Below are 27,927 nucleotides of genomic sequence, written 5' to 3'. Positions count from 1 at the left end.
GCAAAATACTTCCAAAATATTACATTGATTGTGAAGTGCTGTGGGGAATCTTGAGGTCATGAAAGGTACTATATAAATGTAAGTTCATCCTTTCTAATACTTAAATTGAAGGCATGTCCAACGGACACAGTATAAACTTGCCAAGATCCAGTTCTGAAGAAGGATCACTGAACCTGAAATGTTAACTCTGCTTTTTCTCCACAGATGCTGGTAGATCTGCTGAATTTTTCCAGCAATTTCTGTTTTTGTTCCAGAGCACATGGCTTGTTGTTAACCTGGCAAGGGACATTTCCTTTAAATTTACTCTTTTTTTTCTTGACTGTGAGAAGATCTTCAATGTCTGGAGTCCTTGTGGTATTATGTTGGAGATTCCAAGATTTTGTCCCTATGACAAGGATGGAATGGCAGTATATATCCAGTCAAATAAACAGGTGACCTAGGAGAGAATCGAGGCGATGGTGCTACCATGTTACTGATTCTTAACAGGGGTTACAACTGCCACTCTCTTTCTGATTAATTAGTTCTGATTATTTTTGAATGTAAGCTGAGTTTACAAAAATGTTTCATGATGGGAGAGTTTCCCTCTGTGGACTGCCACTGATATTGAGCAGTTAGTTAGTAAATAGCCCTGTGAAAGAAACTAAAAAATCAGCTTCAATTAAATTGAAGTTTACCTCATCCATTTTAATGTTACATGCTGGTGGTAGCTCCTTTGATATCACTGTATGTCCAAGCTGTGTCTAAATTGTTTGTCTTCTGTCAGTCTATCTTGACTGAAGAGTCTGATGTGAGGTCATCTTGAAATCCACAGAACTGTCAATTTCAGCTGTTGCAGTTGCCTTCCTGTAAGCATGTTGGATTTTGCAAGTTGGCATATTTGGTTCTCAGAATGCTGAACCAAATTTCAGTGCTTCCCTCCATGTGGATTAGCCATCTGCCATATTTCTCCAAGACAGCTGGTCTGCAATGTAGACATTTATCAGCTTTTTCTTTATGGTCATGCTTCTGTCATCTGTACTGACTACTGTCAATCACCCAGAGTCCGTTCAGCATAGAAGCATGAGGGGGGATCAAATTGAAACTTATAGAATACTGAATGGTCTGGATAGAGTGGATGTTGGGAAGACGTTTCCATTGGTAGGAGAGACTAGGACCCAAGGGCATAGCCTTAGAGTAAAGGGAAGACCTTTTAGAATAGAGATAAGGAGAAACTTCTTCAGCCAGAGAATGGTGAATCGACAGAATTCACTGCCACAGAAGGCTGTGGAGGCTAGTTCATTGAGTATATTTAACATGGAAATAGTTAGGTTCTTGATTATAAAGAGGATCAAGGGTTACGGGGAGAAAGCAGGAAAATGAGGTTGAATGGTGGAGCAGAACTCGATGGACTGAATGGCCTATTTTCTGCTCCCATGTCTTATGGTCTTCTTATGTGAGAGAAGATCTGCTTGGAATTCTGCAGTCACCCGTGCAGCAGATATGACCTGCCTAAGTTTAATTTTCTGGAGGGTGGTCTCTATGCTATTGAACCCATCATGATGAAAGATATTGTTGTTTCTGATTTTGGTCTGGATCTCTGATGTCTTTGAAATCTTTCAGAGTTTTGTTGAGGAGTCTAAAGCAGATCCAGGATTCTGTGCCATACAACAGGGTAGTAATAACAATGACTTGGTAGAGTTTGGTTTTAGGCTTCAGTCTAATGCTATGCTACTTCCAGACATGATTGTGGCTTTGGCAGTAGGCAGAACATGCTTTCTAGTGGTAAGTACTGACGTTTTCAGTACAGAGCACTGTACCAAGATATGAGAATTTTTCTATAATCTTGAGACTGGTGACATCAATTGTTAGGTGTGGTACTTCACAGTATGTGCCCAGCATTTCAGAGACACTGTTTCACTTAACAAAGTTTTTGACAATACTCAAGAATTTGTATTTGCTTTACACATTTGCTCAAATCTGGTTTTTAAAAAAATAGATTATTTTGAATTATTTTAAATTGAGTCTGATTTATTTTTTAATTTTTCCATTAATTTATACACTAAACAAATCACTGGTGCTTTCCTCTACATTCATCCCATCCAACTCTGAGTGTTGGAAATTGTTCCTTTGATTTCACCATTGTTTCTAATACTGTGATTTCTTGGGAGTTTTCTTGGGAAGGTGCTTGGCAACAGGGCTGACCTGCATGCACGATGAAATACTCCACCTCGTAGTCTGGATGAGAACTCCCAAAGCCCACTGGCACATTGACATGAGGAATTGCATCCAGAAATAGTTGCAACTTAATTAAAACAAAGTTATACTAGCTGTTAATCCCACTATGAAATGTTTTAGTCAAATTTGTAATTAAGCGATATATCATGGACCCAATATTAGATTAGTTTTTAATCCTCATTCAGCAAGAATTAAACTAAAGACAGCAGGGTCTTGGTTTTTGCTGATTTCATAATAATACATCTTTATTTTTCTGGAATCTCTTTGGAAGTATTATCGATGTAACTGATCCAAGAGCACCACAGAACACATTTCAACCAATTCTGCCCTAAATTGGCTGTTGGAGCTCCGTGCTGGTTACATAGGGACTAGCTGCTTGAAACTGGCAGGTGCTTTGGCTGGCTAATAGTAAACACTTCTGGAAATAGCAGCATTCAGTGCTTTAGCAATAACGGAGCAGTAAACTGACAATTTCGCTGATATTATCACTCCTTTAATGCCAATTTGGTCAAGTGGGCAAGTTAAAATTGACCCTAATATCTTTTCTGTCCATGTTTAACTTTAGTTTCAGAGTAGCTAAAGACTTGAGATTTTAAAAAAGGAATAATTATTTTGACAGTAATTAAAGTTTTTGCATAAACATAGATACATTATTACTTGTTACACTGTCTCAATAAGATGTACAAATATAGCCTTAGTAAATATCCCTGTTTACAGTCCTGAGGAGCAAAATTACTACTTGGTTTGGAAAGTTCATTTTTTAAAAAGCATAAATTGCTGTTGTTGTTTCTCACTCAAATGTAAACTCATTTTTATTCATTATATGCTAACTATGCATTTGCTAGTGTTTAGTGAAAGTTGAGCATAAATATACTTTTCTTTAGGACATAATTTAATGCTGTTCTCCGAATCATCATGAATAACATCTATCAGACACTGTATTTTCCATATATCTTTCATGTAAGTAGTAAATATGTTTCCATATCCTTTTTACATTACTTCATTAACATGTCATCATAAAACAATGCAGTTTTATGATTCATTTTTGAACAAATCCACTATTGTAAATTCACATGAGCAGAATTTTTCATCTTTACATTCCTGTTCAAAGTAAATATTCATGAGATGCACAATCTTTAGTCCTTTATTTGCAGTTCTTCTCCCTTTTAATTTCTTTACATGAAGACCAGAAGACCGAAGAATGTTTGAGCAAAAGCAGGCCATTCAGCCAATCAAGTCTGCTATGCCTGCCATTCAGTGAAATTTGATAATCGTCAACTGCTTTAATCCTTCCTTGTGTATTAGAATAACTCTTGATTCTCTTACTATCTTAAAAATATATCTCAGCCCTGAATATATTTAATGACCTAACCTCAACAACCCTCTGCGGTAAATAACTGATTGACTACCCTCTGAGATTATGCCCTAGTCTCTGTCTCAAAAAAAACTTTTCTCTGCAATTACTCTATCAGCTCCCTAAGAAGTTTGTGTGTTTTAATAAGATCTCCTCTTGAGTACAAGCCCAAACTACCTGACCTCGCCTTATAAGAAATTCCCTCCATGAATTGAATACCTAGTACCTCTGGACTACCTCCAATGCCAGTTTATCTTTCCTTAGATAAGGGACCAAAACTGTTCACAGTATTGCAAGGATGGTCTGACTGGTGCCTTGCATAGTTTTAGCAAAAAAAAACACTTCTTTAAAATCCATTCTCTTTGAAATTATGGCTGACAGTCCATTTGCTATAAAGGCAATCTATATTCTTGCACCAAGAATGAAAAATAAAGTGTGCTACCAGTTGAAACTCGGGGACAATTTAATCGTATGTAACAATATTGTGTAATTTGCTAAGTGAAATTATGTTCCAAGCATGTATATTTTGGTTTAAAATAGTTTGCTAATTTTTTTGTGCAGGACAGTGTCTTGATGGAGAGTTTTCTTCTAATGGATTCAGGCCATGTCAACCATGTCCCTTTGGAACATACCAGCCAGAGTTTGGGCGGACATCATGCTTTTCCTGTGGTGGAGGGTTAACAACAAAACGTGAAGGAGCAGCGTCATTTCAGGATTGTGAAACTAAAGGTAATATCATTTTGGAAACCATGTCTTTTAATCCAGATGAAACTTGTCAGAAGATTGAGATGTAATGTGCTTTTCTTTTTAAATGTTGAGGAATAGACTTTTATAAAAGGAAGATTATGCTGCACTTAGAGAGTAGTTTTTAAAAGTGCCATTGTCAAGAATCTTACAGCAGAGTGATATAATTACTGATGCATTACTTTTGTGTTTGCTGCAACTTTTATTTCTGATTCATGTTTTAGATCCCGTAGAATTATGTAGTTTAGAAGGAGGCTATTGGCCAATCATGCATATGCCAGCTCTTTGAAAGAGCTATCAAATTCATCCCATACCCTGCTCATTTCCTGTCACTGTGCAGTTTTCTTCTCTTAAAGTGTTTGTTCAATTCCTTTTTTGAAAATTATTCTTTCACTTGTTTTGAGCAAATTGTCAGGTAATGCATTTCAAATCAAAATTTTTAGCTGTTTGATGCAAATTTTCCCCATCTTATTGTTGATTAGCTTAAATCTGTGACCTCTGGTTGATAATTCTGCCAGTAGGAACAGTTTTTCCTTACTTATTCTAAATAGCTAATAAACATTAAGCAACTCACAATAGGATGCAGTCCAGTCCTCATCTCTCTAGGGTCCGAGACTGCCTTGATTGTTGTGATTATATGTGGTGACAGCAGTGGTGTGCAGTCCATGAGTCATTCATAAGGGATTGCAGCTGAAACTGATAAAGGATGGGAAGGTGAAAAGGCAATGGCAGTAACTGTCTTTATGGAGCAGTGGGTCTATGTGCTTGACTGCTAACCAGAAGGTTGGTGGTTTGAGAGCAACCAGGGACAAAAGGCCTCCTTACTTTGGATCCTCTTGTGGCACAGCAGTAGTGTCCTTACCTCTGGACTGGGAGACCTGGGTTCAAGTCCGAACTGCACCAGACATCTGCAATAACATTTCTGAACAGATTTATTCCGAAAAATAAGTGAACAAAAAGAACAAATGACCCTGAGAGTGGCCACTTTGTGGCACAGTGGTAGTGTCCCTATCCTGGACTGGGAGGCCCAAGTTCAAGTCCTATCTGATCCATCTCTGAATAGGTTGATTAGAAAAACTGGTTAAATAAAAGTTTTTTTTAAATTGAAAAGCTTCTGGACTCACTATATTGTTACAACACGGGGCAAACCTCTCTGCTAATTTAAACTAGCAACACAGATAAGATTCACCTCGTGCTGTAATCTGTTAAAATTTGAGAGACAAAGAACTATCCCAGAAGTCACTATTTTAAGTAAAAATTTAAGAACTTTATTCTTTAAGTCTAACAGAGAATATTAACTAACAACTATTTACAACTCCTTTCTCTTAACCTATCTTTTATTGCCCCCTCTACAATACTGGTCCGATTTTTTAAAAAATCCCGATTACGATTTTTTTAAAAATCACGTTTCAAAACCAATCAGCTTTGCTGAGTTTACCGTGTAGATTTTCCTCTGTAGATTCTCTCTCTAAATTCATTTTGATGTTTTTTTTTTCTCTCTGTGCAAACTCCTTCTCCAGACAGGTACTTCTCAGACAGCTCTTACTAGCAGCCGACATCTGTTGGTCTTTTGGCAGTTCTCTTTGCCAGTCTGGCTAACTGTTCAAAATGTCTGCTATTTATACCCCAAAACATTGGATCATTTAATTGGCTTCAATATTATCAAAATACTAAATTCAGCCCTGATTGGAGTTTGGTATCTTGGGGCATAATTTAAACTGATTGGCCGAATTCGAAATTTGTTTTTGTCTCATAGCAACCCAGCTACTGTAGCTGTTTGACCAAATGTTACATTGGTACCTTGTTCAGAACACTTTGTGCTGTGCCAGTTAGCTCTGCTAGCTTTTCAACTCTCTTAAAGGTATAGTACACTTCTACACCTTCATAACACTATATTTAAGTAAAGTATTAACCCATTGATCATTTGAGGGGATAAACACAATATAAAACATTGAAGCCCACTGACGGTGCAGTGATTTAAAAAAATGTATCTGAGATGGGGTTCTGGAGATGCAGTGGTAATATCCCGACTAAGCTAATGAAAAATAGATAAATATGTAATGGTAATGTCCCTACCCCTGGCCTGGAAGACCCAGGTGCAAATCCCACCTGCTCCAGAGGTGTGTAATAATCTCTCTGAACAGGTTGCTTTAAAAATATCTGAAAAGCCATGGCTGCTGGAACACACTGCTCACTGTTACTGAAGGCCAGGAACCATCCACAACATTGGAGAAAACCTCACTTCTTTCCGAGCCTTTAGACTATAAGGAGGGCATTGGCCAAGCTGTCCACTGGATTGACTTGCAGTGTTACTGATTCAACAGGTACCCAACTGCCTGCAGTGTCAATTAGAAATACAAAAAGAGTCACGTTGGTGTACTTTTGTATAAAATCAACAGCAATGCCAATGTCATTCTGATTGGACTGGGCAGCGAAGTTTTGATTCTTAATTTATGACGCAATCCTACAGTAGACCAGAAAAAGATTGGTACCAGCACCTAAGACTCTGCAAAGAACTTTAATTCCTTTGTTAATAATCACGATTAGCCACTAGTTAAACTCTGAGATGGGACTGTTCCAAAACATCTGCACTAATTTAGAGTAGGATTTACATAATCTGTAGTTATTTTGGTTTTCATGCAACCACCAGAAAGCTGGACAAAGATTCAAGCAGCACAAAAAAAACCAAGTATGCGCAAAAGCTGGAATTCTGTGTCACAGGATAGCCAGAGTACATACCTAGCAATTGTATTTTAAGATTTCCAATTAAACCTGTTGGACTACAACCTGGTGTTGTATAATTTTTAACTTTGTACATACCAGTCCAACACCGGCATCTCCAAATCATGTATTTTAAGACAGAATTTTAAATCACGTTGACACTGATTCCTGAATGATTTGTTAGTGAACACTGAAAGAATTGTCATTTCTCAAGCCCTCAGGTTAGATCATTTTCAGCAATTACATCAGAGATACCTGGGCAAAAGCAAATGCCAGGCTAAGTCCTACAATTCAATTTGGCTCACCACCATGTCAGGCAGGATCCATAGGCACCAGCTGCATGCACCCTTCGTCCACGAACATTGGCATCCAATAATTGCCAACCCTTCAATCCTCCTGGCACCTCCCTGATCCACTCACAGGATGCTTAGATAGCACAGACTTACATTGCAGGGTGCACTGGCCACTGATAATGACAGGCTGCTACAAGGACACTTTGCATACAGGGACAGACAGCCACACCATTGATTGGACCAGGCTGTATCTCAGCCTACTCTTCTCTACTTGCATGCTTACAGCATCCTGCTTTGCCATGCATGTTAGTGCTTTGATACTTTAGCCAGAGCCTAAAGCTATATTCTGCTTTTTGACGATGTTCCTTTCATTTTAAAGGACAGATAGTTTTTGTTTTGTTATTGGACAATCTGGAGCACACACAATAGCCATAAATTTCCACAACCATAAATCTGATTCCTGATGAAGGGTCTATGCCCGAAATATCGATTCTCCTGCTCCTTGGATGCTGCCTGACCTGCTATGCTTTTCCAGCACAGCACACTCAACATAAATCTGTCTTACTCCTATCTGTCTTCACCTCTGTTTATCCCCTCCAGTGTTAACCTACGTCAACCCAAGCTCTTACCCTGCTGCGATCCAACTCAGCTCTTTGTAGAAGTTCTGTGTGAAAGGGTTAACCTCATAATTTTAAAGGGAATCTAACTTTTTGATGTGTTCACACCATTCACTTTGCTTGGACCTCTTTAATGGAGCCCACTGAAATACATTTCGTAAGTTGCTAACCTCATCTATGTCTTGGCCTCTTTCCTGATCTAAGGAAGCAGAAAATCCAGATTGTGTCTCCTTAGTGTCATTGGCCTTTTAAGCATGGGGAGAAGGGTAACAGGGAATTTTTAGGATGGATTTTCTTATGTATTCTATCAGATTCCTGCCAACGTTATGACATTAATTTGATGGAATCCTCCGTTAAATATAGAGTCAAAGTCTTACATTTGATAATTGTTTAAGATTTTGTTTCGATCCTTCATTCTATTTCTACAGTTCAGTGTTCACCTGGTCATTTTTACGATACAAACACACACAGATGCATACGATGTCCAATTGGGTTGTATCAACCAGAGTTTGGGCAGAACCATTGTGTTGCGTGTCCAGGAAATACTACAACAGATTTTGATGGATCAACTAATATTACTCAGTGTAAAAGTAGGTATTAACATCTGATGGAATACATAGCTATTATCTGTAGTAATTTGTTTTGATGTAACTTGTGGATGAATATTTATTGACTCAGTTACATTGAATCTAAAAAAGAATAGAATACAGTACCTACAAAATGGTGAAAAACTAGAAATAGCAGAGGTCCAAGTTGGGAGTTCAAATATATAGATTATTAAATGACAGTATGATGTTTTACCACATTAGAGGTGAGTTGTTGTAAATATTTAAGCAACTACCAATAATCAATGTTTATTATTTACCATTGCATCACAACTGTGGTCATTCTATTCATTATTTAGTCAGGTTGCGCATTCGGCATTGCTCAAGAGAAATGTATGAATGAATAATTGAAGATAAGCACTTGAAAATGTTTGAATAATTAGCTGCCTTAGAATGTCAGCTTTTTAACAGTTCAGATAAGACAATAGGGAGACCGGTATAATATTAATGGTTTGTACATCAACTTGGTGTTTTATCATTAGTATGTATTTGAATATGTGTGTTTTAGAATTTGAGCTTCTGATGGCTTATTGGTAAAGCACTCAGCAGTTCTTACTTAAATTCTGTGGTTATTGTGTATCAGATAGACAATGTGGAGGAGAACTTGGGGACTACACTGGATATATCGAGTCTCCAAATTACCCGGGGGATTACCCTGCAAATGTTGAATGCACCTGGAATTTAAGTCCACCTCCAAAACGACGCATTCTTATTGTTGTCCCAGAAATATTTCTACCAATTGATGATGAGTGTGGTGACTACCTAGTCATGAGAAAAAGCTGTAAGTCAGTGCTGCGATAAAGTTAATTAATTTATAATATTTCTCAAATGGACAAATAAGCAACGAGTACACATTTTTAAAAAGAAGTCTACGTTTGAATCTCAACTCATAACTTATTGCCGCCTCAGTTCAAGCTCATGATAGATTCATGATAGGAAGGTAGTTCCACAAGCAGTTATATTCAAAATACATTATTATCTTTGACTCTGAATGTAATGTTTGATTAATGTGTAGTCTATACTCGTGCATAGACACATAGTAAAGATTACTGACTAATCAGAGGTGGAAAAACTCTGACCAATTCTTTCATTTCCCAACTGCTACCATTTGAGATCAGATAACTCAGCATAGAACAGAGATCAAACGTTCTGTTTTGTGTAGTGTCGAAAATGTGATGCTGGAAAAGCACAGCAGGTTAGGCAGCATCTGAGGAGCAGGAGAGTCAACAATTCGGGCTTAAGCCCTTCATCAGGAATGGGTGGGGTAGGGGGGAAGGGGTTGAGGGGTAAATAGGAGGAAGGGGGTGGTATGGGAGGGAAAGGCAGCTGGGAAGGCGATAGGTTGACGCAGATGGGGGGTAATGATGATAGGTCAGAGTGGAGTGAAGAGTGGGGTGGATAGGTGGGAAGGAAGTTGGACAGGTAGGACCATTCAAGGACGCAATGCCGAGTTGGAGGGTTGGATCTGGGACGAGGTGGAAGGAGGGGAGATGAGAAAACTGGTGAAATCAATGTTGATGTTTGTGTGGTTCGAAGGTCCCAAGGCAGAAGATGAGGTGTTCTTCTTCCAGTCTTGGTGGGGGGGGGGGGGGGGGCGTCGGAACTTAGCATTTGACGGTGGAGGAGGCCCAGAACTTGTATGCCCTTGGCAGACTGGGAGGGTGAGTTGAAGTGATCGGCCACAGAGCAGTGAATTGTTTGCTTCATGTGTCCCAGAGATGTTCTCTGAAACGTTCCGCGAGTTGGCGTCCTCTCTCCCCAGTATAGTAGAGACCACTTCGAGAGCATCAGACATAGTAGATGAGGTGTTTGGATGTGCAAGAAAATCTCTGCCAGATGTTGGAACATCCTTTGCATCCTTGGATGGAGGTGAGGGGGGTGGTGTGGGTGCACATTTTGCATCTGCTGCAGTCACAAGGGAAGTTGATGGGAGTGGACGTTGGGTTGGTGGGAGGGGTGTAGACCTAATGAGGGAGTCGTGGAGGGAATGGTTTCTGCAGAATTCTGATAAGGGGTGGAGGGAAATATATTTCTGGTGATGGGGTCTGACTGTAGGTGGCGGAAATGGCAGTGAATGATGTGCTGTACCCGTAGATTGGTCGGGTGAAAGGTGAGGACTGAGGGTTCTGACCTTGTTGCGATTGGAGGGGTGAGGTTCAAGGGTGGAGGTACAGGAAGTGAAGGAGATACGCTGGAGGGCATTGCTGACAATATGGGAGGGGAATTTGTTGTCTTTAACACTGGAGGCCACCATCTGCGATGGTCTGGAATGGAATTGCTCTTCTTGGGAGCAGGTATTGAAGAGATGGAGGAATTGGGAGTAAGGAATATTGTTTTTACAGGAGAAGGGGTGGGAAGAGGTGTAGTCCAGGTAGCTTTGGGAGTCAGTGGGTTTGAAGTAGATGTCTGTCACTGGAAATGGAGGTGGAGGATCTTTCCACAGCCAGCACCAAAGGATCCTTCCACATCCAGCAGAGATTTTTCTGCACATCCAAACACTCATCTACTATCTCTGTTGCTCTCAATGTGGTCTCCTCTACATTGGGGAGACAGGACACCAACTCACAGAACATTTAAGAGAACATCTCCAGGACACATGCACCAAACAACCCCACTGCCCTGTGGCCGACCACTTCAACTCCCCTTCCCACTCCGCCAAGGGCATGCAAGTCCTGGGCCCCTCCACCACCAAATCCTAGCCACCAAACACCTGGAGGAAGAACACTCCATCGTCTACATTGGGACTCTAAAACCACACAGTATCAATGTCGATTTCATCAATTTCCATATCTCCCCTCTACCTACCTCATCCTAGACCCAACCCTCCAACTTGGCACCACTCTCTTTAACTGTCCTACCTATCCATCTTCCTTCCCACCTATCTGCTCTACCCTCCGCTCTAACCTGTCACATCGATTCTCCTGCTCCTTGGATGCTGCCTGACCTGCTGTGCTTTTTCAGCACCATACTTTTTGAATCTGATCTCCAGCACCTGCAGTCCTCATTTTCTCCTAGTCGCTGCTTTGTATAGCTCAGTACTATGTCATGCAATGCATTTATTTCAGCAGTGAGGTGTCTGAAAAATGCTGGCTGACAAAATAAGGTACAGTTGAGCAGGTGCAAGTGGTCCTATTCATTTCAATGTTAGATTTTTAACTTGAAATCAATACCTGATATCCTCCCTATGCAGTCCGTATGCATATTAGCAATAGGTGTACTTCATCTCCTTAAAATATTACGATGTCCACACAAATGCATTATTGATCATTATTGAATGATAAGGTGCACTTCGTTACTGAGTAATTGCATACTGTGTTGCTAGGTATCTGATCAAGAATAATTTACTTGACATGATTTCATTAATGAGTTTATTTTGTGTGAAATGTATAAAGCTTCAACATAGTTATTAAAATCCATGAGAATTTCACATGAATGCATTAACCAATGTGTTGTAAATCTAGCATAATGAAATTTCAACTTATTAGGATTTCCACAAGAACAAATATTAGTTTGTGCAATCTACAGTTAATTGTGAACTTTGAATTAAACAAATAACAATACTGGATGTACAATTACCTTTTCTTTACTGATCACTGTTTCAATTAATCCACTAATGATAACTCTAGAAATATTAACAGCATAAAGAGCTTCATAATAGAATTTGATCTGAGCTTTGGATAAATTGATTTACATTCAATAATTATCAATAACAATGGCTAAGTTTGTTTTTGTTGTGTAATTGACCAGCATTGTCTAATTCAGTGACAACCTATGAAACCTGTCAAACCTATGAACGACCCATAGCATTCACCTCACGATCAAGAAAATTATGGATTCAATTCAAGTCCAATGAAGGGAACAGTGACAAAGGATTTCAGGTTCCATATGTTACGTATGATGGTAAATATATATATCTCCTCTATAATGTTTTTAAAATATTCGACTGTATTGATACCATTCCTTTCTCTTGAACTGGAAAATTTCATCAACTTTTGTTTCCAATTTATACTTTTCATCATCAGCTCTTCCCTTTTTCTTGACTTCTCTGTCTCCATTTCTGGGTATAGGCTATTAATTATTATCCACTGACTTCCAGAGCAGTCTTGACTGCACGTCCTCACAGCCCCCTTCCTTTAAGGACTTTATTCTGTTCTCCTGGTTTTTGTGTCGCTATTGCATCTATTCTGATAATACAATTTTAAAAATTCATTCACGGGATTTCACTAGCAAGGCCAGCGTTTATTGCCCAGAGGAGAATTAGTCAACCAGACTATGGGTCTGAAGTCACAGTAAGCCAGACCAGTAATGATGGCAGGTTCCTTCTCTGAAGGATTTTTGTGAACCAGATTTTTTTTTTTCTGACAATCAACAATGGATTCATGGTCATCATTAGACTCTTAATTTCAGCTTTTTAGTGAATTCAGGTATCATCATCTGCTGTGGCAAGATTCAAACCCTGTCCCCAGAAATTACCTGAGTCTCTGGATGAATAGTCCAGTGACAATACCACAAAGCCATCACCACCTCACATTACCACTTCTGATATGTCTTTTTCTTTAACAGAGGTCTTCTCTCCACCATGCCTAATGGGACCCTTGAACATTCTACTTCAAGTACTTCTGTTCTCAGAAGTACCCTTGCCCAACATTTTCAAAACCATGGCAATGTTCTACTTGTCATAACTTTCCACTCTAGCAACCTCCGTTTTCAGTCAATCATCCTTGATAATTTTTGCTGCTCTAATGTGATAGCACCACCAAATACATAGTGCAAATCTACCTTTAAGCATTCCAAATGATCCCTGATACTCCCATCCATTTCTTAGTCATTTCCATTCTCTTGCTACAGCTTTTAATCTTGAAAGTGCAGGGATGCAACATTAGATTAGATTCCCTACAGTGTGGAAACTGGCTCTTCCACCCAACAAGTCCACACCGACCCTCCGAAGAGTAACCCACACAGACTCATTTCCCTGCATTTCTCCTAATTAATGCACCTAACACTGTGGGAATTTAGCATGGCCAATTCACCTGACCCCCACATCTTTTGGAATGTGGGTGGAAACTGGATCATCTGGAGGAAATCCACACAGACATGAGAAGAATATGCAAACTCCACACAGATAATCGACTGAGGCGTGAATCAAACCTGGGTCCCTGGCACTGTGAGGAAACAGTGCTAACCACTGAGCCACCTTGCCACCCCATCTTCCTTTTTTAATGTCCTCTCTTTCCACCATTCAAGGCCCCAAATTCTTTTTCCAGGTAAAGTAGCATTTTTGTTTGTTGTGCTTTCAATTTTGAACTCATTGCTCACTATATGATATCCTGCGCATTGGGGAAGGCAAATGTAGACTGGGTCACTACTTAGCAAAACACCACCATTCAGTCCACAGACTCAATGAAAGCTAAAGGAAAAGTACTATCTTTTGACTGGATACTTTACAGTTTTCTGGACTCAAGGTTGAGTTCTGTCACTTTGGATTGTGATCTCTTTCCTGGTTTTGTTTCCTTTTCTTTTGCTGAGTTTAGTTCCCCTATCCTTTCTCTCTCTCTCTCCTCCTTTTCTTTCAGGCTGCAGCTGAATCATGATTATTCCATTCAGACCTCCTCTTAGTAATGGACCAGAAACAAAAGCTATTTCCTTTGGTCCTGCATCATGCATTCTTTTCTCATTTAATCTGTTCTGCTTTCTGCCCTTTCACAAACCACAGAGCTTGTTCTTCTTCCCACCTTCACTCTTTCAATTGCTTTAAAATTTTATCACATTTCTAAACTTTCCCACTTCTGATTAAAGGTCATCAACCTAAAACATTAGCCCTGTTTCTCTCTCCATAGACACTGCAGGAGCTGTTGAAAAAATCCTGCATTTTCTGTTTTTACTTTGATCTATCATTATCTGACAGTTTGCATTTCTCCCTTCTCGGACCAGCTGTTAATGCTGGGGATTACAACTGAATTTTTCCCTTCTTCTCTCTCTAACTTACGATTGTTGTGTAGTGATGTTGGGGATATTAATATAAAGCAGTAGAAATTATTCAAGGTGTCAATAGAAAATAATTAAGTTAGTTTAGGGAAAAAGTTAAATTCTTTCCCAATGCAAGAAACCTTACAACAGATGTAAGCAGAGAGGAACAAAAAATGTCATGTGGTCCAGGCACATAACCTCTATTTCAAAGTTTTTTAAATAATTATATTTACTGAAGACATCAAAATAATCCTTTTTTTCCTTCTCTGACAGAAGATTACCAAGAATTGATTGAGGATATAGTTCGAGATGGTAGATTATATGCATCAGAAAACCATCAAGAAATATTGAAGGTATTACCATGACTAAGTATTAGAAGATATACTTGAAATTAACATTTTCTCAGTTATCACTTTTCAACATTAATATGCAAATAATTGACATTTAACAGCATCCTTTAAGGAGAATATAGTAAATGCTTATTTGTATTTGGTGAGATCCAGGGGACTTACTAATAAACCGAAAGATTCCACAGTTTTGAATAAGTACAATATATTTTATAGGACGGCATTATAACAGTCATACAATAAATTAACAAGTAGTAAATATAGGTAATGGACTGTGATCAAACACTCCACAGCAAACCGTAAATAGTAAATGCAATCAAGGCAGATCCCATAGAGTTCTCAAATTCCTGCCAGACCTTAAGGACACAGTGGGCATCAAATTTCGTTAAACTTCTCAAAAGATCACAATTGCCATTTTTGTTGTCATGGCCTTGGAAACTCCCTCACAAGAGCCACTCTGTCGAGGACTGTCTCAACAACTGCTCACGTTCTGGTTGATAAATCTTTTTCTCTGGGGCTATGCTGCCCTGGACTCGAAAATGTACTCCAGAACTCATTCACAAGTACAAGTCCAGCCCTTCACCAACGGTTAGCTTCACTGAGCCAGTCCTGCTCCTGAGTTTTTTTCCTGAGCTCCAGTCATGTCCAGTTACATCAAGCAAATACTACTTGTGAACTTTTCAACCCTCTCTTTCTAAGCTTCACTGGATAATTATTGCAGAAAGGTTTCTTCTGAGCCTCTAAGGATTCCCTTGACACAGAGTTAGGGATCTTTCCACTTTCTCAGACTACTTCTGAGCTCTGATTCCAACACTAAGTTGTCTTTGAACAAGAATTCCAAGAATTACTTCTAACAGCATAGACCATCCAGCTGCCCTTAACTCCTCACTGAGACCCCTACATAAAATCTGCAAAGAGATTCCCAGCAGCATAGCTAACAACAGCACTTCTAATATAGACACAAAAACAGAATTTGCTATAAAAGTTCAGTAGCATCTGTGGAAAGAAATCTGTTAACATTCTGGGTTGAATGTCCCTTCCTCAGAACTCCTAACATAGCTGAAGACAAAAAACTTAGAGTACTTACAGTGTGGAAACAGGCCCTTCGGCCCAACAAGCCCACACCGACCCGCCGAAGCGTAACCCACCCATTCCCCTACATTTACCCCTTTACCTAACACTACGGGCAATTTAGCATGGCCAATTCACCTGACCTGCACATCTTTGGACTGTGGGAGGAAACTGGAGCACCCGGAGGAAACCCATGCAGACACGAGGAGAACTGTGGAGGGACCAGCATTTGTGGAACAGAATTGATGTTGATAGTTTAGATTTTGTGATCAGAATGCGCGGATGGTAGAACAATGGTGTGTCTAACTGCCAGACTGGAAAGAACAGGCAGTCCCATTGGAGTTGGGGGAGGGGAGAGAGGACATGTTGACAGAGAATGTAACCAGTAAAGCTGAAAGAAAGAGAAGGAATGGGAGTGGATTGTCTGTCCTCAGCATGCCGAATGCTCCAGCGAATCACAGCAAAAATTGGAGAAGCAACATCTTATCTTTGTAATCTTCTGGGCTCAATATTGAGTCCAGCAGCTTCAGACAGTGAATCCATTCCCATTCCTTTTAAAATTTTGCCTGCACACTCAAATCTAGGCCATTATTAATATGGATTTTTAAAAACGCAGTGGTCCCAACACTGACTTTGGGAAAATCTTAACATATACTTCCTTCAATCTGAAAAAAGTATTTTTCACTATTCCCAGTCATTTAACCAACTTCAAATACATAATACCATGGTTGCCTTAATTACATGGGTTTAAACTTTGCTGACAAGCCTACTATTTGGAAATCCATGCACAGTCTTCATCCCTCATTACCTTCATTGACCCTCTCTGTCACATCATTGAAAAACTCAATCAAATTAGTTACCCACTACTTACCCTTAACACATCTGTGCTTTCCTTAATTAATATATATTTGTCCAAATAAATGTTAATTTTGTTCTGGATTATTATTCTAAGGTGTCCCCATTAACAAGATAAAAATAACAAAAATAGAAATAGCTGAAAAAAGCTGAGGAGGTCTGGTAGCATTTGTGGAGATCAACCAGAGTTAACGTTTTGGGTCCAGTGATCTTTCCTCAGAACAAGATAAGTTGCTGTTGCTGGGTTTACCATTATATTATTTTTCGGCAAGGGAGCAACATTTGATTTCTCCAGTCTTCTGATATTAGCCTCTTTGGTATGAACATTTGGAAGATTATGATCACTGCCTCAAAAATGTCTGTCCTTACTTCCTGAGAATCCTCAAGTGTATCTGCTTCAGTCCTAGCAACTTATCAACCTTAAATACAGTCAGCTTTTGTAGTGCCTCCACTTTATTGACTTCTTGCCCAACTTGTGTTTCAGTTATTTTCTTTTAAACTACAACTTTTCCTTCTTGATAAAGATAGTAGCATAAGTTGTCATTTAGCACCTCAGCCGATTATACTTGAATCCCCTAAATGGCCCCTAACTGGCCTCACCACGCTTTTCTTTTTAACCATTTTCACTATTTATAGCCTTTGAAGGTGTTTTGAATTCACTTTTATATTTCTGTCAACCTATCTTCATAATGTATTTTTGCAGATTTTTTTTGCACCAGTACTTGTTCCTTAATCACCATCACAAAACATATTCTCTGATCACATTGCTGTTTGTGACAATTAGCTACAACATTTCCTATTTCACAAGTGTGACAAAGATTAAAAGTACTTAATTGATGATAAAACACTCTGAAATATTTACAGCGTGAATAACCAAGTTCTTTTCCCTAGGGGAGGGGAGTCCAAAGTTAAAGGGTTTAAGGTGAGAGGGGAAGGATTTAAGGGGCAACTTGTTCACACAGAGCGTGGTGCGTTTATTGAGCTGCCAGAGATAGTGGTGGATGCTGGTACAATTACAATTACAATTACAATTACAACATTTAGAAGGCATTCAGACGACTACCCGAATAGGAAGGGTTTAGAGGGATATGGGCCAAATAGTGGCAAATGGAACTAGATCAGTTTAGGCTAGACAAGGTCTTTTCCCTAGGGTGGGGATGTCCCAAACTAAACGGCATAGATTTAAGGTGAGAGGGGAATGATTTAAAAGGGACCTAAGGGGCACCATTTTCACACGGGGTGGTGCATGTATGGCATGTGCTGCCAGAGGAAGTGGTGGAGGCTGGGACAATTACATCATTTAAAAGGCATCTGGATGAGTATATGAATATGGGCCAAGTGCTGGAAAATGGGACTAGATTAATTTAGGATTTGGTCGGCATGAATAAGTTGGACTGAAGGGTCTGTTTCCTGGCTCTACAACTCTATGGTTTGTATGTAACAATGTGATTTTCTATTAATTTTTTAAAAAGTTTCCTTTAACATTAAACCTTCACAAGTATCTGAGGGCTTGCTACTTACAATATTGAAAGATGTTTGACTCCCATCATAACATATTCCCTGGGACAACATGTTCTCTATGTTACAATGAGTTGCTGTGGTGAATAACAGTACATAAAACAGAATCTCAATGATTTGGAGCTAAGTTCCTAGAAATTAATATTGAGCTTAGGAGAAATATGGGACCTCTACTTTGCTTTTGTTCAGATCCTAGTAAAATATTTTGATACTTTAATTTGTGGCGCATGCCTAATTTACTCTGCTTATTTCAGCATTGAATTTAATTTCATAACACCAAGAACATATATTATAGGTAGTAAAGTATCCCAAGGTGCTTTGTGAATATTTACCAAATAAAATTTGTCAGGTTAATTATCAACAGGTCTTCAGTGTGTAATCTTAATCCAACTGGCAAATACATTATTTCACACAATTAGATGTACAGTGCATATAAACTAACCACTACATTACAGAAAGGATGTAATTGCATTAGATAGTATACACAGGAGATCTCCAGGAATGTTGCCATGAATCAAGAATTTTAGCTATGAGGAAAGAATGAATAGGTTGGGACTGATTTCTTTGGAACAGAAGAGGAAGATTTAATTGACGTGTACAAAGTTATCAGGATCCTAGACAGCCAGATAGAATGGCAGAGAGGTATAAAATTACAGAGTTTAGAAGATTCACAGCTTGTAATGCATCTCTTTATCATGCTGAACTCATTGTTTGATTTGTATATTAATAGTGGTGTGTTTTGTTAACGCACCATTATTTTTCTGGTAAGTAGAATCTAGAATGGACTGCCTGGAAATGTGGTGGGGGCAGGTTCATTCAAAGCATTCAAGAAGACATTGATGATCATTTGAACAGAAACAGTCTGCTAGGTTATCGGGAAAAGATGGTGGGCTGAATGGCATCCTACACCATAGCAATTCTGTGAAGATTTAGTCATAGAGTCATAGAGATGTACAGCATAGAAACAGACCCTTCGGTCCAACCCGTCCATGCCGACCAGATATCCCAACCCAATCTAGTCCCACCTGCGAGCACCCGGCCCATATTCCTCCTGGGGATTATGATTACTTTTTCCATTTATAGCTCAGGATTCTATGAAATATGTTTGTTTGATAAACTAGTACAAATATTATACAGTTGGCGTATAATCCCAAGTTTTGTTACATCAGAGTTACATATGACATGCCATATTGGCCATTTCTTTTCATGATTGCAAAACATGGATTTTGATTTTTTTTTCAGGACAAGAAGCTCATCAATGCTCTGTTTGATGTGTTGGCACATCCACAAAATTATTTTAAATACACAGCACAAGAATCTCGGGAAATGTTTCCAAGGTCATTCATTCGACTATTACGTTCAAAAGTTTCCAGATTTCTACGGCCATACAAATAGTTGAAAATTTGTGATACCCTTTGAACATTTTGCAGTTTCATTATAAAGACTTATAATGTTTCATTTAATCTGTTCACCAATGTTTTGTATGGATGCCTCTACATAAGAACATAAAACTTGGATGTTTTGCGTTATTGAATGCTGTTACATACGCAAAGCGTTGAACACTAAATCATTCATGGTGGAATAGAAACCAAGTGCTCATTTGCGAAATACATACAATATTCAATTTATTTTAATATATTAATGTAATCCTGTTTCAGAGCTAACAAAAAAGATCCTGTGGGACCACTCAACAATGGTGCCAGCAGCTTTTACAAAAATCAATAGTTATATCTTTTAAGCATTCTTTGCATTAAGACAGTTTATTTAATGGAAATAACTTGTAAATATACATTGGAAGCTTGTATTACGTGCCAGTCAACTGCACAGAAGTTGCATATACTACCATCAAAATGCATTGTCTGATCTAGCAAATCAGTCATACTATTACAGCCACATGTCCTTTGTTAAATTTAGATTCCTTATTCTAGTGAACTATTGTTAATTTTAACCTCTGCTGTGAAAACAATAAAATGAGATTATAGTTAATCTCAATTAATGTTGTACAGCTTTGTAAAATGATATAAAAAAGAAACAGAAAGTACTTGAAATACTCTGCAGACTACTCAGCATTTGTGGAGAAAATCAGCATTAACATTTCATATTGATGATCTTTCATCTGAACTTGAAAGGTTCAGATTGACTTGAAAGATTAACTTTTTGTTTCTCTCCACAGGTGCTGCCTGACCTGTTGAGCATTCTAAGTACTTTTTATTTTTATTTTGGTTTTTCAGTATCTGCAATATTTTGCTTTTGTTCAGCTTTTTGTAAGTTACAAATACCTTATTTCTGCATTGTTGAACATAATGTGTCAATTAAGCCACTTGGACATCACACTGGTATCCAAGGGTATTCATACTTATATGTGGTTATGAATATGTTTGCACTTGTACTTTCATTGTTTATATATTTCACAATGTTTCTAATGAGAGTTCTTTCCTACTTAGCATTGTTCCTGTGCATTTAGTGTCCAATATATCGTTATTTTACCTGTTGTCTTGATCATAGTTGTTAAAGCTTGAAATGTGCTCTTATTAGTTCTCTCCCATTACCTCTCCTAAAATTTACAGTCTTGGCAAATTTAAGCTAGGTTGAGCCATTAAGTCTGAATCCACAATCTAGTGTGTATTTTCATGATGAAACTGTTGATATACGAGAGTTACAGGAGATTGAATTTGCCCCAGACAGGTTGCCATAGGGTTCTGTTTTTCAATGAAGGCAGAATATCAGTCTAAATTTTTACATAACCACCTGGAAAAATAAGAGTTCCTGATAAGGCAGATGAAAATCAGCCTTTCATATTAAAGAAAGTAAGAAAAAATCATTAGGTCCTCAAGTTTTTGTACATCAGGAAATAATAGAATGCATGATTCTCTCTATTTGTGAGCCAACTCTTACTCTAATTTTTTTTTAACAACACAACTTGTATTTGTATGGCAGTTTAGCATATTAAGAACTCACAAAGCACTTTGTGACAGGAGTGTTCTAGGAAATGTTAGGGTACGTTATCAAAAACCTGGTTAATGAGATAGGTTTTCAGAAGGAAAGACAAAGAATGCCAGAGAAACTCAGCAGATCTGGCAGTGTCTGTGAAGAAGGAAAACAGAATTAGCATTTCAAGTCCAGTATGACTGTACTTCAGTTACACCACACTCACAACATTAACTCTGTTTTTCTCTCTTCTCACTGCCAGACCTGCTGAGTTTCTCTAGCATTCTGTATCTGTTTCAAATTTCCAGTGTCCATAGAATTTTGCATTTGCTTAGTTTTTAAGGATTGTCTTTAAGAAAGAAGTAGATAAACAAAAGCATTTGGTAAGAGAAGTGTATAACCAACCTAGAATTTCTGGAGAGTGTACTGTTCACAATAGAAAAGGACAAGAAATTGTGTACATGTGGCACATGACTATTTGTCAAGAACCAATTTAATTTCCAAACCCCCCTCCAAACAACAACATTGAATTTATGTTGTGTCTTTCATGAATTAAATAGTCCCAAGGCACATTACAGGAATGCTATCAAGAGAAGGGAAAAGTTGGCACTGATCCAATGAAACAGACATTAGGACAGCTGACCAAAATTTTATTCAAAGAAATACGTTTTAAGGAAACTTTTAAAGGAAGGAAGGACATTGAGAAGAAAGTGCCATCAGTGATAAAACAATGGAAATCTGAAGTACATAAGATCACTAGCAATTCATTGTGTATTCTTGAAGAAAGAAATTGAATTTGGAATGTTGATTGAATGCAGCTCTGAAATACATTTTCTGCCAAAAACTCTGCTTAAAGACTTTCAAAGGGTTATGACACTAGATTAACGCTCAAATAATGCAGGTGAAACTATTTTTATAACTAACTTAAGAAAAATCATTGCACACAACAGTGCAAGATGGTTTACATCTTACTAGTGATATATTTTTTGAAGTTGGTGCTCTATACAGATCACTTAATCAGGTCTAGTTTGGAACAGAACATTAGGCTTTAAACTATTATGTAAATTATGTATAAAGTTTTCAAATGTTTGTCCTACAAAGTTTAATATTGACTCAAGGAAATACAAATTTTAACCTTAAAACTGTTGTATTAATCATTATTACGTAATATATTTTGATTTGTTTGAAAATGCCAGGTCTCTCTTTAGTAGTCATTCCATTATACAGTTATTTCATCAATGGTGCCTCTAGAATTTTAGCAAAAAGATAATGGTGAGCAGTTTAAATTGTTTATGGATCCATGTGAACTGTGAAAAACAAAATAATGCTTGATTTAATCTTTCCAAATATAGATTACAATTGATGAATTGAGGTAGAAAGGATTTCTGATACTTAAGAGATTTGTCATTGATTCATGTGATGGATGCAATTTGATCGTTAAGGGTACAGTGCAAAAATACATTTTAATATCCTTCAAAGTTATGCAATTTCATCAGTTTATGAATTGCACTTATATGTATGGGGTTTCTATGTTAAGTTCAGAAAAGGTAACAACTAAAGATTATTGAGAATCTCATGAGCACATGCCTTAACATACAAACAACACAAAAAGAGCCATATCAGTTCAAATGATTTTAATCAAATCAAAATATGGAAACAAGGCATCTTTTCTCTTCCAGTACCTATGAACATTAGGCATAGAGTCATAGAGCTGAAAGCATAGAAACAGAGCCTTCGGTCCAACTTGCCAATGCCAACCAGTTATCCTAAATTAATCTATTCCTATTTGCCAGCATTTGGCCCATATCCCTCTAAACCCTTCCTATTCATATCCCATCCAGATGCCTTTTAAATGTAGTAATTGTCCCAGCCTCCACCACTTCCTCAAGTAGCTCGTTCCCTCCATGCGGCACCATCTGCATGAAACAGTTGCCCTTTAGGTCCGTTTTAAACCCTTCCCCTCTCACCTTAAACCTATGCCACCTAGTTTTGGACTCCCATACCCTAGTGAAAAGACGTTGACTATTCACCCTATACATGACCTTTATGATTTTATAAACTTCTATAAGGTCTCCTTCAACCTCCAATGCTCCAGGGAAAATAGCCCCAGACTATTCAGCCTCTCCCTATAGCTCAAATGCTCCAACCCTGGCAACATCCTGTTGGTGTTGCCAACTTTGGAGTGATCTGCAAGCTTTCTAACCATATCTCCGATGTTCACATCCAAATCATCTATGTAAATGGACAAAAAGCAGTGGACCCTGCACTGCAGGTCACAGGCCTCCAGTCTGAAAGGCAACCATCCATCACAACCCTCTGTCTTCTACCTTTTGAGCCAGTTCTGTATTCAAGTGGCTAGTTCTCCCTGTATTCCATGTGATCTAACCTTGCTAACCAGTCTAGCACGCAGAACCTTGTTAAATGCCGCACTGAAGCCCCTATAGATCATGTCCCAAGCTTTGCCTTCATCAATTCTCTTCATTACTTCTTCAAAAAAGAAAGTTACATCTTTAAAAAAAATCTTGAAATGTAGCAAATTCTGTTGCCACTTAGAATTGTTCAAAATGTAAAAATATGCAGATATGAAAGATGGAAAATTGCTCCAAATAGCAAGAATTAGTGATATGATTAATTAACCTACTTTTGGTTATAAATGAAATTTATGTCACTCAAAATTAATGTAGATTTAGGAATTTCTCAGTCTCTGATCTTTTGCATGGGACAACATTATGCTAATGAATTAATTAGACATTGGCCGACATAATTGGTGAGAAGTGCAAATGATTGAAGAGACTCATATACTATTCTTATTGTATAAAATCTGTGAAGTTCAGTTACCTATGAATTTTCTCTAGGACGATGCAACTATGCGCATGGGCTGTAATTATGCCAAAACTTCACAGAAATTTCAAATGCCAGTTTGGTGCCAGTGTACAAAGTCAGTCTAATTCGAAACTGTTGCTATTTGAGTATTTTCATTACCTTGAGAGGTTTCTGGTGGTGTTTTGTACAGGCATAAAATTTACATTAGTCCTGAACAAAACAACACGTGGCAAAATCTTCGAAGATCACAAAATTGGAAAACAGTCTAAAATTACACTCTCTTTGAGGAGCAATAAAATGAAACTTAAAACTTGTAATGTTTTACATGACAATATTGTGATGAAGGATTGTAAAACTATGTGACACCTTGGGTTCTAAACTGGAGGTAAATAATGGATTTTTCATTTTAGTTATGTGAAGATGATTTTTTAAAAAATCCAAAGGTGAGTTCAAAACAGCATTTTCATTAAAGCCTGTGATTTAAGGTAAGATCATAAGAAATAGAAACAGGAGTAGGCCATTCATCTCCTCAATCCTGCTCCCCATTCAATAGGATCATGGCCAATCCGACACTCCTCGGTTCCACTTTCCTGCCTTTGTCCCCATAACATCAGATTTATCTAATTCAGAATCATCTGTTTCACCCTCAAATATACACATGGCCTCTAGCCTTACAGCTCTTTGTGACAAGTAGTTCCAAAGAATCCAAACCCTCTGACAGAAGAAATTCCTCCTCATCTCATTCTTAAATTGGTGCCCCTTAGTTCTTAAACGATGCCCTCTGGTCTTAGATTCTTCAATAAGGGGAAACATTCTGTCAGTACTTACCCTGTAAAGCCCCTTAAAAATCCTATATGTTTCACTGGGATCACTTATAATTCTTCTAAATTCCAATGATTTGAGTCTCAGCCTGTTTAGTCTTTGCTTATTGGAAACCTTTATTAGGGATCATCCCAATGAATCTTCTCTGAACTGTCTCCAATGAAGTAAAGATAAATGACTAGATAAAGTGAGTTAATTGCTGAAATTGAGTTTTCTTTACTTACAAGAAGAAAGAGGCCAGGTGCAATAAGCATGTTCAGTTCAGACAAACAGAAGACCCATACCAGCAGAAGGGCTATTTAGTTTAGGCAATGTCCTTTATACATCACTGAACCTGACCTCACATCAACCATGCCCCCTTACCCAGGCAGTGCCATTCCCATGATTCCAACACCAATTTTCACCCCCAAAGTGAAATTGTCTCACTCACTTAGCAGGGTTTTGTGGTTGGCATTCTTGATGCTATTTTACCCTTCCTCCCCATTCCATCAGGTCCAGGAAGATAAGATTTAACCTGGTGCAGAGTCTTCTCCCCATTAGCAACTCTGCTGGAGCTATCCCTGTAGTTGCTTGAGGGGTGATCCTTTAATTAAGTAGGAACTGAGTCAATTTAGTTTCTTTAAGCCTGTCTCCAAAGTTTAGAGTGCTCTTTCTGCCAGACCATTTGATGATGGATGGTATGGAGCAGTCCTTACACACTGAATACCATTCAACTTTAGGAAATAGTCTCAAATTTCTTGCTAGTAACCAATTCTTCTGTGAGTCCATGCATTGCAATAATGTGTGCAGTTTTTCTGTTGTCATCCCGTGTTAATGATGAATGAACTCTATGCATGTTCCGCCACTTTGAGTGGGTGTTCACAGTGACTAAGAACATTAAGCCAATGAAAGGACCTGCATAGTCAACGTATAATCAAGTCCAGGGTTTACCCAGCAATTACCATGCATGTGGGGGAAGCTGCTGGCTGTAATTTTTAACCTTGTTGGTGCTCTGGGCACTACCCCACCAACGCGGCTATGTCTACATCCAATCCTGGCCACCAGATTTAATTTCTCACCAACATCTTCACTTTGGAAGCTCCTGGATGACCCTGGTCACGTTCAGCCAGTATCTGGTGGCAAACTTTCCTTGGGACAATCATTCTTGCACCGCATAATAATATGCCATCCTCTATTGTGGTCTGGTCTCTCTAGGTCCAAAAAGATTTCAATTCTGCTTGTGACAGTCTTTGGTTTCCCACATCACCAGCTGTTCCAGTTTTGCCAGGACCAGATCTTTCTGCATCCAATGTCTAACATTGTTGGCTGAGACTGGAAGTGTGTCCAGAAAATTTAGAACTATTACTGACTCTTCCAGTGGTGGTACCACCATTGGTGTATTTGCCAGCAAGAGGTAGTGCAATGCATCTACATTTACTACTTGGCCTTCGAGACAGTTTTCCAACGTGTAACATTTAGCATTAGAGCCCACTGCTGAATTCAGCCTAAAGGTATGGTCTGAAAAATTAAGGAATGCTAGCCAAGAAGGAGGCAGAAATGAGCTAGAGTCTTACATTGTTTTTACAGTGATGCTTCACTTCGAGATAATAGAAAAGACTAAATTAAATTTAGAGTGATTAGCTCCAATTTTCATTCAATCCAATTATCAATATAGAACAGTTTTTATTTTTGCAATGACTGAGACTGACAAATGTGAATATGTGAACATCCCTGTTCATTTGCAACTGCATCCTTGGCAAGTTTATGTAGAGAATGAAATTATTCAAACGAATAATTCAAACGAAATTATGAAGTGTGAAAAAGTAAAATGACAAATGGAATCTTGTTTTGTTCGTTAATATTTATTACATTCCACCATCATCAACCTCCAATGAAACACGGTTTTATTTAAGGCTTTATATTTTTTACACAATGGTCACAAAAAACTGGCTTATAATAGAAGAATCTCTGCTGCCCACATGCAAGCCACCTGCATGCGGTAGAAGACGCAGAGTAGAGCTTGGCCTCTGAAAACAGAGTGTGGAGTTCAGTTTCTTGACTGTAAACTGCTGGGAATGTAGGGGCAGGAGACTCATGTTGCTGATAGTACATGAGGTTCAACGGAGTGCCAAAGGTGTGTTTGCAAATCCCAAAGCATAATACACAACCAAAAGAAATAACTACCACCTCCTCGTAATGTTTCCTCTTCTTTGTTTTCTGATTTTGTATTTTTAAAATTGTTTTGGTGCATTTTATACCTTTTACATTTTAAAAAATAACATGACTTTACTATGATTTGTTTATTTTATAATTCCGCTTTTCACCGGATAATTCAAAGATTAGGAAAAATCCCAAAAGGCTGATTAGTTGGCTGCCGACCTGGAGCTGAGATGAGTTGCATAGACCCTACCTGAGTTACTTTGGGATATACATTATACTGGACAAATGAAGGCTTTTCTCTATTTTGAACACTATTCTTAGGATTCCATCTTCTTTCTACAAATGGATTTATATCTTTTTTGGTAACTGAATGCGTAAGGAGCTCATTTGCAGTGATTTGGGTGTTGGCAAGCCTGCATCTTGCAGCTAAACTATTTTACAAAGATTGAGGTTTAAAGCACTGGAATGTGTACATGTGACAAGGTTTTGTATTTCCATATTCGTTTTTGAAAGTATTTCCTATTGAAGTTTATGATGAAACTAAAGAGTTGTAATTAAATGGGGGTCAGATGCCATTGCACTCCCTCACTTGCCTCCAGACACCATAAGAAATTTACTTTTCCTTCTGTCACATCGCTCAGCTTTTGTCAATGGCAATAAAGACAAATAAAAAAAACAAACATTTGCTCCTAAATACATACAGTTGCCCTATCAAGTGTACATCTCTTTAGTTTGGATCTTTGGCTGATTTTAGTCTTTCTCCATACACAAAGTCAAAGCTACATTGGCAGTTGTGAATATAGATTCAAATGTACTGAAGTGGAATATTGGAGCAGTCAATTCACCATGCTACTCCAGCAAAGTGGCACAAAAGACATTGCTTGTCATGCCAGTAGGAGGAGAGTCTCT

General features: G+C 38.3%; 1 protein-coding gene across 10 annotated transcripts in view; it reads left to right on the top strand.

Annotated features, from left to right (window-relative positions):
• Nucleotides 1-20,349, top strand: part of scube2 (signal peptide, CUB domain, EGF-like 2) — a 176,472-nt gene extending 156,123 nt beyond the window's left edge. For 9 of the 10 annotated variants that reach the window (XM_043705875.1, XM_043705874.1, XM_043705870.1 and 6 more), the window contains 6 exons: nucleotides 4,130-4,297; nucleotides 8,372-8,533; nucleotides 9,132-9,329; nucleotides 12,296-12,448; nucleotides 14,789-14,868; nucleotides 19,549-20,349. In XM_043705875.1, the coding sequence (XP_043561810.1) occupies nucleotides 4,130-4,297; nucleotides 8,372-8,533; nucleotides 9,132-9,329; nucleotides 12,296-12,448; nucleotides 14,789-14,868; nucleotides 19,549-19,701 (914 nt within the window). In that variant the 3' untranslated portion in view covers nucleotides 19,702-20,349. The remainder of the gene's footprint in view (nucleotides 1-4,129; nucleotides 4,298-8,371; nucleotides 8,534-9,131; nucleotides 9,330-12,295; nucleotides 12,449-14,788; nucleotides 14,869-19,548) is intronic. The other variant, XM_043705876.1, reaches the window with a different exon arrangement.
• Nucleotides 20,350-27,927: the final 7,578 nt, after the last annotated feature.

The sequence above is a fragment of the Chiloscyllium plagiosum genome, chromosome 16 (assembly GCF_004010195.1).
Source record: "Chiloscyllium plagiosum isolate BGI_BamShark_2017 chromosome 16, ASM401019v2, whole genome shotgun sequence".
In the NCBI taxonomy this organism is placed as follows: Eukaryota; Metazoa; Chordata; class Chondrichthyes; order Orectolobiformes; family Hemiscylliidae; genus Chiloscyllium; species Chiloscyllium plagiosum.
Note: the sequence above shows the minus strand (reverse complement) of the source record. Positions and strands in the feature narration are given on the sequence as shown.